Source organism: Chelonus insularis, unplaced genomic scaffold (assembly GCF_013357705.1).
Source record: "Chelonus insularis isolate UGA/USDA-ARS -01 unplaced genomic scaffold, ASM1335770v1 contig_568_pilon, whole genome shotgun sequence".
NCBI lineage: Eukaryota > Metazoa > Arthropoda > Insecta > Hymenoptera > Braconidae > Chelonus > Chelonus insularis.
Window position 1 is genome coordinate 61,224 of NW_023276647.1, and position 11,972 is coordinate 73,195.

At 29.2% G+C, this 11,972-nt stretch overlaps 4 protein-coding genes across 8 annotated transcripts; 2 read left to right on the plus strand and 2 right to left on the minus strand.

Annotated features, from left to right (window-relative positions):
- The first annotated feature begins 38 nt into the window (after positions 1 to 38).
- On the plus strand, positions 39 to 3,598 carry Scgalpha (sarcoglycan alpha). 5 transcript variants are annotated; one of them, XM_035088720.1, is made up of 10 exons: positions 39 to 484; positions 810 to 949; positions 1,019 to 1,194; positions 1,276 to 1,377; positions 1,799 to 1,973; positions 2,036 to 2,280; positions 2,436 to 2,519; positions 2,921 to 3,064; positions 3,211 to 3,279; positions 3,340 to 3,598. In XM_035088720.1, the coding sequence occupies exons 1-10, from the start codon at positions 364 to 366 to the stop codon at positions 3,362 to 3,364; spliced, it is 1,281 nt and encodes a 426-aa protein (XP_034944611.1). In that variant the 5' UTR covers positions 39 to 363; the 3' UTR covers positions 3,365 to 3,598. The 5 variants fall into 5 exon arrangements, with proteins under 5 accessions (XP_034944611.1, XP_034944613.1, XP_034944615.1 ...); XM_035088722.1 differs by lacking the exon at positions 2,436 to 2,519; XM_035088724.1 differs by lacking the exons at positions 3,211 to 3,279; positions 3,340 to 3,598 and adding an exon at positions 2,689 to 2,793 and having other exon boundaries at positions 2,921 to 3,045.
- Positions 3,599 to 3,909: 311 nt separating this feature from the next.
- Suv3 (Suv3 helicase) lies at positions 3,910 to 7,480 on the plus strand. The gene is made up of 15 exons (XM_035088740.1): positions 3,910 to 4,114; positions 4,248 to 4,480; positions 4,573 to 4,795; positions 4,867 to 5,035; positions 5,114 to 5,225; positions 5,303 to 5,433; positions 5,521 to 5,834; positions 5,903 to 6,044; positions 6,120 to 6,278; positions 6,350 to 6,529; positions 6,608 to 6,756; positions 6,821 to 6,942; positions 7,018 to 7,095; positions 7,176 to 7,282; positions 7,354 to 7,480. Exons 1-15 carry the CDS (start codon positions 4,038 to 4,040, stop codon positions 7,411 to 7,413), a joined length of 2,256 nt encoding a protein of 751 aa, XP_034944631.1. The 5' UTR covers positions 3,910 to 4,037; the 3' UTR covers positions 7,414 to 7,480.
- A 174-nt stretch (positions 7,481 to 7,654) lies between these two features.
- Positions 7,655 to 10,117, minus strand: LOC118070251 (uncharacterized). The gene is made up of 2 exons (XM_035088741.1): positions 9,600 to 10,117; positions 7,655 to 9,406 (listed from the first exon to the last, which is right to left on the minus strand). The coding sequence occupies exons 1-2, from the start codon at positions 9,816 to 9,818 to the stop codon at positions 7,700 to 7,702; spliced, it is 1,926 nt and encodes a 641-aa protein (XP_034944632.1). The 5' UTR covers positions 9,819 to 10,117; the 3' UTR covers positions 7,655 to 7,699.
- A 179-nt stretch (positions 10,118 to 10,296) lies between these two features.
- Positions 10,297 to 11,956, minus strand: mRpL45 (mitochondrial ribosomal protein L45). The gene is made up of 6 exons (XM_035088672.1): positions 11,736 to 11,956; positions 11,338 to 11,658; positions 11,119 to 11,270; positions 10,967 to 11,015; positions 10,726 to 10,875; positions 10,297 to 10,641 (listed from the first exon to the last, which is right to left on the minus strand). The coding sequence occupies exons 1-6, from the start codon at positions 11,784 to 11,786 to the stop codon at positions 10,384 to 10,386; spliced, it is 981 nt and encodes a 326-aa protein (XP_034944563.1). The 5' UTR covers positions 11,787 to 11,956; the 3' UTR covers positions 10,297 to 10,383.
- Positions 11,957 to 11,972: the final 16 nt, after the last annotated feature.

The window sequence follows — 11,972 nt, forward strand, 5'->3', positions numbered from 1 at the left end:
ATACAAATACATTTACTCATTAATATCAAAGTGTATTACAGTGACAGAGAATTTAATATTGTATTTGTAAACTTTGTGTAGGAACTGGGGGAATCTGAAGGAAACCACGCCTACCTCCTTGCTCGCACGTCAATAGTGACGTAATAATCTTTTTTTTTTTTGCTCCTTCGACCACTTTCGACAACGCGGGTGGTGCGCATACGAAATTTCTATCAATCCTATCAATTCTGAGACTAAAACCTAACCTAAAACCGCAAGTGAAAGTGAAACAATTATTCTCTAAATATTAATATTTAAAATGTATAATTAAAATCTTTCAGACACATTTCTTAATTGTTGAATTGTGTTTTAAAACCCTCAAAAATGTTAATATCTCTTTTCTTATTTCTATTTATAATACATGCGAGCATTGCAAAAACAATTATTACTTCAAAGGTTTTTGTTATTCCAATTGGACCAGAAATCTTTAATCGGAGTTCAATCGGTAAAAACAAGTTAATTATGTACGCCCGCTATTAATTGACACTGTTTTCATTGCCATATTGTTAATGAATTGAAATCTTGATAGTCAATTTCCTATTGATATATTAATTTATTAATTAACGTACATAAAAATGTATGGTAATCATTTTTTTTCAGTTTAATGATATGACTTGATTGGATAGTAATGATCATAATGTATGAAGACACTAGTACTATTTAGATAAAAATTTATCGAACCGGATATTCGTATAGACTTTTTTTTTCATCAACTATTAGATTTATTTTAAATTAAATTATTAACAACAATTCATTGAATATTTTAACAGATCGGAAAAATGAATTCTCATATCAAGCATCACTACTTAATGCACCAGATTTGCCACCATGGATTCATTATACTTACAGCAATCATCACCATCAAGGATATTTGTATGGAGTTGCTCCGAAAGATCAAACTAATTTTTCGGTACTCTCAACTCTACTTGTTGTCAACTCTTTTAATATCAAATGACTGATATTTTATTTCATTATATAGCTTGGAATCGTAGAATTAAACAAAAAAACTTATGAAACAGACTATAGAATTCTGAACATGAATGTCATACAGAAAGAAAATGCAACCAACTATGAGGTTTATTTGAAAATTGATAATTTAAATGTTGAACATACGTTCAATAGTCATCATATAGAACGACTTTTGAATATTTTCAGGTGACCGATCTTAAAAAATATGCTAGTTAATTTCATTTATAATAACACTATGAAATGACTAGACTTTATATTTTATTACAGAACTGATTTATGGCCAGAAGCTGATGACTTACATGTAACTTATTTAGTATCAGCTGTTGAAGAGGGTGCAAGGCTTCCGTTGAACCCAAGTGAAACAGAAGGGTAAAATTCAGATATAATTCATTTATACGAATACAAACAAAAAGTATTAATGAGTGTCAATACGTTCACGGCGTAAATAATAAAATTATTTTTTCTATCATAAATAATTATCAATATCCTAGTATATAACAATTAGTCCTATATTATGTCAATTCCGTTAACGCAGAATGAATCATTACTTTCTACCATTTACGTCATTGTAGTTATCATTCTACCAGGAAATACAAAATAATCATACTAGATAACTTTTTTTATAAACAGTCATTAATGTTGAAATTGGAGTTTTGTAATATTTTATTTTTATATTATCAATAATATTTTTTTAAACTGCTGAAAAAAATAATATTGTTTACTATATTATAATAATAAGATGAAATCTATGAGAATTGTAATAACGGTTGATTTTTCATTTGTATTTCAGAGTTGTTGTGAAACTCGGAAGTTCCGTTCCATTTTCACACACTTTGCACAACTTGGAGGACGAAGTAAAGCCACTAAGAAAAATTTCGCATTGTCCAAAAGATTACAAACGAACTACAAAAGAAAAAATCTTTCGAGATGCTGATTTTATGTTAGATTGGTGCTCATTTAAATTGGTAAATATTTTAACATGTATAATAAATTATAAAAACTTCTTATCATTTTTTCTTCATTGAAGATTTCTGAAAACCGAAGTGTTCATCAAGAAAGTGCTCGACGTGGTCCTAGTATGAATGTAATCGACAGAGCTACGCTGGGATCTTCAGAACGTGTTGAATGGCAATGGGCAAGACCCAAAAAATCCTCCGTACCAATAAGGAATTATCTGAATGAAATAGTATCTGCAATATTTATTCCAACTGGTTTGCTTTTAATATTGGCAATTTTCCTCAGCACAACATTCTGTCTTCAGCATCCTAATGTGTAAGAATTTCAATTTTTTTTTCGATATATTTATTAATTGAATTTCCTATTTTCCATCTATTTATCGGTAATTTAAGCATTATTGAAAAATACAAAGAATGATGATCCGATATTATTTTTTAATTTTTTTTTTTTAAATTTAATTAATTTTATAGGAGCGATCCAGAGTCTGAAAAATATTTCTTTGAACTTTTTAACATTTGTGAACCAGAAAAGAATAAAGATATTGAAGACGCGAGGTAATTGATCGTTACTAGCTAAATCAATAATACAGAAAGCTCGTCATAAATTTGTTTACTGTTGCTTCATACTTTGAATAAATTTCATAATTCTAAAGCCTGACAATGCTTTAAAAAGTATTTATGATTGATTTTTTAATTTATTTTAATTCAATAATTTTTTTTGCAGATTTTTATTGATTTCTTTGCTTATTTATTATTTTTGGATTCTTTTAAGTCTAACAATTGACAACCGATGACTTGAAAACTAATGCAAATATTTTTAATTTTCATGGTATGTATTTAATTTAATTAAAACTATCATTCAGTTTTTTTTCCTCGTGCGCATATTTGTCTGTAATCGATATTAAATATAAATTACTACAATATTTATTTATTTTATAATTTTTTCAATTTTTCAGAGATAAAGGAGAATTAAGTCCTGTTGAAAGTACAGGCAAAAATGGAGTACAAATGGTCCAATATGCAACTGCTGAAAAAACTACTCTTCGATCACTTGCAAATCAGTGTACTACACCAACTGATACGATTTTACAAAATGCAAGGTAAAAAATTTAGGACATCTTTTTATGTTTCTAGCTTTGATTTAGAAAAACGGTAAAAAAAAATTTCCATCAAAATCATTGAGTATTGAAAGCTAAGATGAAAACGACCTTGGTCTGTTTTATTATGTGGTTTTTTTTTATTGTAGAGCTACAATAGAACGTTGTAATCCGTATTTACGACCAAATCCTCCTCCATACATCAGCCCCAACAATGTGTAAGTAATAATAGTAATTTTTTGAAAGACAATAAAAGAACTTAATCCATCTATTTTTAGGGGACAACTTCGAGTCAATTTCTGACTACACGAGGAGCCAACAAAGACGTGGTTCTGCTAAAAAAGACATCAAGTTTTATCTACATCTAAATGAAACCTACTGATGTGAAGCAAAGTGAACTACTGACTTTGGGGAATGGCTCCGAAGCAAGCAAAATTTTTATATCAAATAGTATTGTATTAAAAACTATTCGAATAATTCTTTTTAAGCATATAATAATATTAGAATCTGAATCTGATTTTTAGAAGAAAATTTGTAATAATGTAACATAATCTAATTTCTCATAAAATTATTAATTATAACAATACAAATTGTAGGTGAAAAAATATTTACAAGATTATGGTAGATATTATAGAAATCATCATAAAAAAAATAAATAATGTTTAATATTTAACACTGTAAAGGCTTTTTTACCAGCTTTAAGTGTAATATTTTTTTTAAAACTCGAAACATTTCGTTAAATGAAAACTTTATGAATGATTTTTCGTTTTCACAAAAATTTTATTTGAATTGCATCATCATATAATTGCAAAGAGGTCTCTGTAATTTTTTGAAATTGTATCCTAACCTATAAAAATGATCTAAGTACGACATGTGTGGGAATGTGTAAAAGTGTTTGAAATAGTGATAAATCGTGTTAAAATCATAACATCAAGTTAGTTCAAATAAATAATCAATTATCTTAGATTAGTGAATAATGTTTTCAACAAAAATTATAATGACAGAGATGCTCACTCGAAAAGTAGCTCGAGTGCAACCAACGTGGTTGTTTAGGTAATTTTATTCTTTATTAAAGCGTAGTAAAACATAACAGAACGACATTGTAATGATAAATTTATCCAAGCTTTCAGGCTATAAAATTTGAATCTCTTAATGAGTGATTTAAATTTTTAATATCTCATTACAGGTATTTACATCCAACAATTGTTCAATTTGACAGAGGAAAAAAAACACATGACAAGAAAGGTGATTCATTAAATAGTTTAATTCGGCCTGTACGTGTCCAATCCAACCCTGATGATATCAATGTTGGTGCTGAAATATCAGGAGTTTTAAAAAAAGCAGACCTTCAAAAGGTTTTAGCTACTTTTTTTCAAAGACAAGAAGTTCATCATCTCACCAAAGAATACGGCCTGAGTGGTACATTATTTACTACATAATATATTTCTATTAATATCATCGAATTCAAAAATATGCATTCGTAATGTTTTTTTGTACTCTAAATTTTATAGATGAATTACGTCTATATGCGTTCAATAGCTTCAGAAGATATTGTTTAGAAGCTGAGAATCTTCCAGTAGATCTTCATGTTGTCCTTAGTGATATTCTTCAAGGGGCTGGTCACGTAACTGATATTTTTCCTTACTTTATTCGTCATGCAAAAGAAATATATCCACATCTTGACTGCATGGATGAATTAAAAAAAATAAGCGATTTACGTAGTCCTGCCAATTGGTAAAGCTTTAATGCAGTCATTTCTATTCTATTCTATTGAGTAATGTACTTATTATATTCTGCTCACATAGGTACCCAATGGCTAGGGCTAAAACAAGAAAAATTATATTTCATGCCGGACCTACAAATAGTGGAAAAACTTATCATGCTTTAGAACGATTAAGAACAGCTAAAAGTGGTATTTATTGCGGGCCCCTTAAACTTTTAGCCACTGAGGTTTATCGTAAAATGAATCATTTGGTAATATTTTTTATAGTAAATATTTATCAAACGATTATTCATATGAATGTCTGAATTCAACATTGTTATATTATTTAGGAAACACCATTTGATTTAGTCACAGGAGAAGAAGTACTCTATGCTAAAGATCAAGATCACCCTGCTGATCATATTGCGTGCACTGTTGAAATGGCTAGACTTAATGTTCCTTGTATGATATATTTATTTTCTTTTTTCGATATCTAATAGATTCATTTTCCAACATTTAAATAAAAAAATTAATTCCAGGCGAAGTTGGTGTTATTGACGAAATTCAATTACTTAAAGATTCCAGTCGAGGTTGGGCATGGACTCGAGCATTATTAGGATTACCTGTTGATGAATTACATCTTTGCGGTGAAGAAGGAGCAGTTGATTTGGTAAAATATTTTCATTGAATAATTTTAATATAAAGTGGTTATCATTATGTTATGATAATAATGAAACTGTGATAAATTTATTAAAAGGTTCGTGCAGTTTGTTCAACAACTGGCGAAGATGTGGAAGTACGGCGATATAAACGTCTAACAGAATTAGAAATTCAAGAACAAGCACTTACAACGTTAAAAAATGTTGAACCAGGAGATTGCATAGTTTGTTTTAGTAAAAATGATATTTATACTGTATCAAGAAAATTAGAACAATTAAATATTGAAGTAGCTGTTATTTATGGTGGACTTCCTCCAAATACAAAATTAAGTCAAGCCGCAAAGTTCAATGATCCCGAACATCCTTGTAAAGTTATGGTTGCAACAGATGCTATTGGAATGGGATTGAATTTGTAAGTATCATGCCACTTTACTATTATTAAATAGAGCAAACATTAAAATTATTTCATATTTTTTATAGACATATAAGAAGAATCATCTTTTACTCATTAATTAGACCAATGTTAAATGAAAAGGGAGAAAAAGAAATGGATACGATTTCCGTTTCATCTGCCCTTCAAATCGCTGGTCGAGCTGGACGATATGGAACTCAATTTTCAAAGGTAAAAAAAATTAAGAATGTAATCTGTAATTAAAATAAATAATAATATCTTATTATGAATACTAACAATTATTAGGGTTACGTTACAACGTTTAAACCAGAAGATCTCCCGTTACTACAAAATTTATTAAGCCAAAAACCTGATCCAATAACACAAGCTGGACTTCATCCAACAGCAGATCAAATCGAATTATACTCGTATCATTTACCAAAAGCTGCATTATCTAATTTAATGGTAAATATTTAATTGTAAACAATTATTTAATTTATTAGATTATTAATATAAATAAATGATTAATTGTACAGGATATATTTATGTCATTGTCAACAGTGGACGATTCCTTATATTTTATGTGTAACGTAGAAGATTTTAAATTTCTTGCTGACATGATTCAACATGTTCCACTACCTCTCAGAGCTCGTTATGTATTTTGCTGTGCTCCTATCAATAAAAAAGTGCCTTTTCCTTGTACAATGTTTCTCAAGGTGTAGTATAATTATTATGAATTTATGATAATTATATGGATATTTATTATAATAGTAAATATAATTTTTAACTTACAGTTTGCTAGACAATACGCCCGTAATGAACCAATTACCTTTACCTGGCTATGTCAACAAATTGGGTGGCCATTGCAACCCCCGAAAACAATTTTAGATTTAGTTCACCTTGAAGTAGTTTTTGATGTTCTTGATTTATATCTTTGGTTAAGGTTAGTAAAAAATTGTTCATTAGAAGTTGACTTTTAAAACACAAAAGTTATTTATGATTATTAGTTACCGATTTATGGATCTTTTCCCGGATGGTAAAACAATTCGTGATGTACAAAAAGAATTAGATGCGATTATTCAAGATGGAATTATTCAGCTAACAAAATTATTAAAGAATTCTGAAACAGGTAATGTATCTTTTTTGTTATTAATTTGATAAAGATACAATAATTGATTTTTTTTAATTGTTCAATTTATTTTAGGAGTTAGCAGTGTAGCTGGTGTTGTCCCTGATGAAGACGATTTCGAGTTGAACACTCAAAAACAACAGTATTTTCGAGGTCTTTATAAAATAATTTTCTTTTTATTAGTATAAATAGATCAATAAAAGTTTATTAATCTAAATAATGATTATAAATAGATAATAAAGGATCGAACATCGGGCGAGGCAAGTTAACTGAACGACTTTTATCACAAGGACTTTTAACTCCTAATATGCTTCAAGAACTGCAACGTGAATGGAGTGATGTAAGAATTGAGAAATATTATTAGAAAATATTTACATTATTCAATTGACTTAAATTTAATTATCTTTTCAGGAGAAAAAGCAATCCGTTGATCGAAAAAATAGAAATGATCGATCAAAAAAACCGAAATAAAAGACATAGCTTTAATAAATACAACAATTGAATATGTAAATAATAAAAATATAATTCATTTTTATGACAAATTATTTTCTATATTTTATATTTTTTTCTACATTTCTTTAGACAGTTTCATTTTTGAGAAATAAACTTATTAAATAAACTTACTAATGACTTGTTAACTTCCAAGTTTCTTCAAGGATCCATGGAAAAATTAGTACAAACACAAGTCTTTGTCGTCAATTATTGATCTTTGTTTTTTTTTTTTTTTTAAAAAACGGTTTATCTCATGGAAAACAATTCACGATACTTCTTTTTCTTCTTCGGGCACATTTTGATGTTGAAAAGGTTCAACAGTACGTTGGAATAATTTATAAAACTGTGCATCTATCTTAATATGATGAAGATATCGGCGTATTAATTGAATATCCGGTAAACACATGTATTGATTATCTAATAAAAATTTGTACATCCTTGGTGATTCAATATAAATCAACAGAGATAAGAAAATCCACGTCTGAGAGAAATCTGTTTCTGCATTTTCCTCAGCATTTGTCAAACATTCTTTAATCATCAATTTCTGTATTTCTGGTATTTCCATAGTTTCAACCAAAGTTGCTAAAGACTGAGGATCATCTTTTATTGCATTAATTTTTTGGTTTTGTTTCGTAAGCTTAGAAACCATTTTTTGAAGAACATAAATTGTTCGTTCTTTCTTTAAAAGTGCTGCAGATTCATCAGGCTGAATCGATTTTTTAGCCTTACGTCTTGCCGCATGGAAATTGAGTGTATTACACTTGGTACAACGTGCTGCACCATTTTGAACAATAATGGGGCAATCAACATGTCGCCATTTAAAGTCTTGCCTATAAATTACTTTACTATCCATTTCGGAAGACGACATTTTTTCTAAACCATCACAAACAACTTTTTGATCAAATTCTTCAATGAACTCTTCAACATCACGCAACGATTTGACAACAAGACTTTTACCTTTAGGAATTAATTTATGTTCTCGAGGATGTAAAGAATTTCCTGCAGCAGAACATTGAAGATTCATGTCACTTTTTAAGAACACTTGTTTTAGTACGTAAGGAACACCCGTTTGAGTCATATTCATACGGGCATATATAACTGTTGTAGCTCTTCCAGCGGGAATTACCATTGAAGACCATCCTCGAGGCAATGAAACCTCAGTGTAAATGTCTAAAAGATCTTCAAACAACATTGCAGGTCCTTCATCTACTTCTTCCATTGGTTCATCAGGTTCATCAGCAGGTAAATCAACATCGTCTTCGTGCCTTGATATCCTTTCATAGCTTTCACTAGTGGACAATTTATCATCTGTGTCCATAGACTCCCAAGATAATGCTTCTATCGATTCTGCATCAGACATTGGTGCTGCATCATCTTTAGGTGGCTCAAATGATTCTTGAGTATTATTGTCATTAGTCTCGTTCATTTCGTTAATTTCATTAACTTCATGATTTTCAATGATTTCATTTTCATTACTCTCTTTGTTATCGTTTGTTTCATCAGGTTCTCTACTTTCTTCAGCCCCATAGTTAATGTCTTCAACATAAACGATTTGAGGATCATTAGTTGCTTTTAAATAAATTGTGCTATCATTTTCATCCACAGTATATGCATTTTCTACTTGAAGGGTAGTTAATGCTTGTTCTGAATTATCAGTTAGAACAAGCATTTCTTCTTGCCCTTCAACAGATTCTGTTACTCCATCAATTGTCTCTGCTATGTAAACTAACTCAGTATTCTCTTGTTTACATTTATGATTATCCACATGTGAATAAGTTATCAACTCTCCTCGAGGAATAATAAAAACTTGTTCATTGTTAGCATCAATGTATGATGCTAATTTCCCTTCAGCCTCCCAATTACGATTTAATTCAAAAACAGGTAATTCTTCATCTGATTTTGTTTGCATTGGAACATCACAATGAACACTTGGAACTGCTCCAGGACGTAATCGACATTTTTTGTATTTAATCTAAAAAAATATAACGTCCAATAGAAATAATTTAAAAACAAAAATATTGAATTTGTAATAGGGCATGCTTTTTGAATAAATTTTTAAATCCAGTTCTTTAAAAATTGTCATGACTAAAATTTGAACACAAAAAAAAACATTAAAAAAATTCTAACCTATAATTTCACAAAATGTATTTAATATTCATACTTACAGTGACTACATGAGGTGGAACACCACTAACCCAATGTGTAATTATATCACCTGGTGTAAAATGCCTACTGCATACAAAAGTTTCATCATTCACCACGTAATTTTCAATTCCAATAGCTTCTTGCCACTTTTTACGCGTCTCTGCATCTTTTGGCGCCGAGAAAAAACTGTAAGAGTTTTTGTAGTTTGTTTCTTTACATAAAACACACTTGCGAGTCATTTTCTTTTAATTGTTAAAAATTTTATAACTTTTATCGCTTTTCAATTATTTACAATAATTAAAAATAATTAATACTGTTGTACTAATTACTTGACGATGAATAATGTTCTACATTCAACGATTTGATACTATAAACCACAGCTTCCATTTTTATTTGAATATAAATAAATAAGTTGTCCAAAAAAACCCAAGCAATTCAAAAGTTTATTGTATATGTAATCATTTTATACTTATTTTCATTCATTCACTTTATTACATTTGACGTCTGTTCACGAGAACGAACATAACCATTCACTAAATATTTATTGAATTTTTTTATGGACATCTACACAGCGCCATAATTATCTGGTGGCGGAAATGACTAGAAAGCTGATTGGTAGCCTTCCAATCCCGTGAAGCATGTGATATAGGCACAGACCAATCAAATTCAACGCTGAAAATTCAAATAAGTGAAAGATTTAAATTGAAAAAAAGGAAATATTATTTATAATTTTTATTTTTTCAGCTCTAATATTAAAATTATAAAATTTTATTATATTTTGACAAATATTTTGATGTCATTGAGTTACGCAGTAATAGGTTGTTGGCTATCTTGAGAAGGAGGTGGTGTCGTCTCAATTGTATGTTTTTCTTCTGGTTTTAAGAAAGTTCTCTCAGCATACTCTCTTTCAGGCATCCAAGAAGGAATGATTTTTCCATGAATACGCCACAATCCATATTTATTTGATAAATGTTTTTCAAATACTACGTATTCTAAAACATCTTTTTTGACAATTTCACTACCATGCATTAGACGGCCAAATCTGTCATAGATAGCTAGAGTCTGAAATAATATTTCATGTTAAATAAAATGCATTTCGTACATCAAAAAAGAAATATTCAACAAGGTAAAGCTTATAGATTTAACCTGTGTGCTATGAAATCGAACAGTTAATTGAGCATAAATATTTTCCTTGGTTATGACAGAAGTATTACGAGCATGAACAACTCGTGGCGGTTCTAATGTTTCAATATATCTCCAGCGAATTGTTTTATCCAAAGTATTGTGTTGTGCTTCCTGTAAATTTTTTTTTTTAAATATTAATGAAAAATATTATTTTTGTTGAGAAATGATCATTGCAACAGTTAGATGTTAAATCCATACTTACAACAAGTGCTTTTTCAGTTAGGTTCAATCTTAATTCGTCTTCATCTTTTCTATACAAGAAAAATGAAAATTATTCATTATATTGATTACATTTAAGTTAATCCATTTAAACAAGCTGATAAAATCAATTGTTCTGTTTAAATGAAGTCTTACTTAGCTATTGCCTTATGAGCTTTAATGTAAATTTCCTCAGCTTCTGTTTCGAATTCTTCAAGAGTAAAATCATCATCAAATGAACGTATTTTTCGTACTGCCATATACGAGGTACCCTTTTTTCTCATAAAACTTGCTCGTTGTTTAGCACCCTTGTAGAAAAAAAAGAATCTAAGAAATTTTATTCAATATTTAAATAATCATTAATGACGAACTTACGGTTGCTGAAACGATGGAAAATTTTCCATCCCCTTCAGGTGGAACATAGGCCTCAAAAATTCCACCAGTACAACTAATATAAGTTTGTTTTTCGATCCATGGCATATTAGGTTGTAATCCCATTTCTTTCAATTTAGTTCTCATTTTTTCCTGGAGCACTGTTTCATCAGTCTCATCATTTTTTTGATAATCAGGTAACTTTATTTTTATGACTTTCGCTGCTCGCCATTTTTTCCATTTTGGATTCCAATGTTTTGTTCCACGAGTTTGACTTACAATAATTGATTTTTCAGCAGTTGACAATAGTATTGATGATTTACTCTAAATAGAAAATCGAAAAATAATCAATCAATTAAGTGTTCATAATTATCAAATGATAATGGAAGAAATAGTCTAACCTGCACAATCCGGCTTAGAGAATTCAATGAATTGATAATAAGATTTGACATATTGATTGACACTTATATTTTGTCATTTATTGAAGAAGATTTTAGGGTAACTTTTGTGATGTATCTATCTATGCATAATCAAATTTTTTATAATTTTAACAAATTTATTCTTTTTAGAATACAAGTGGAACAATTTTATAAATTAGTTCAAGCCAAGTTTTCATTGAGCATTTTAATTTTTACACT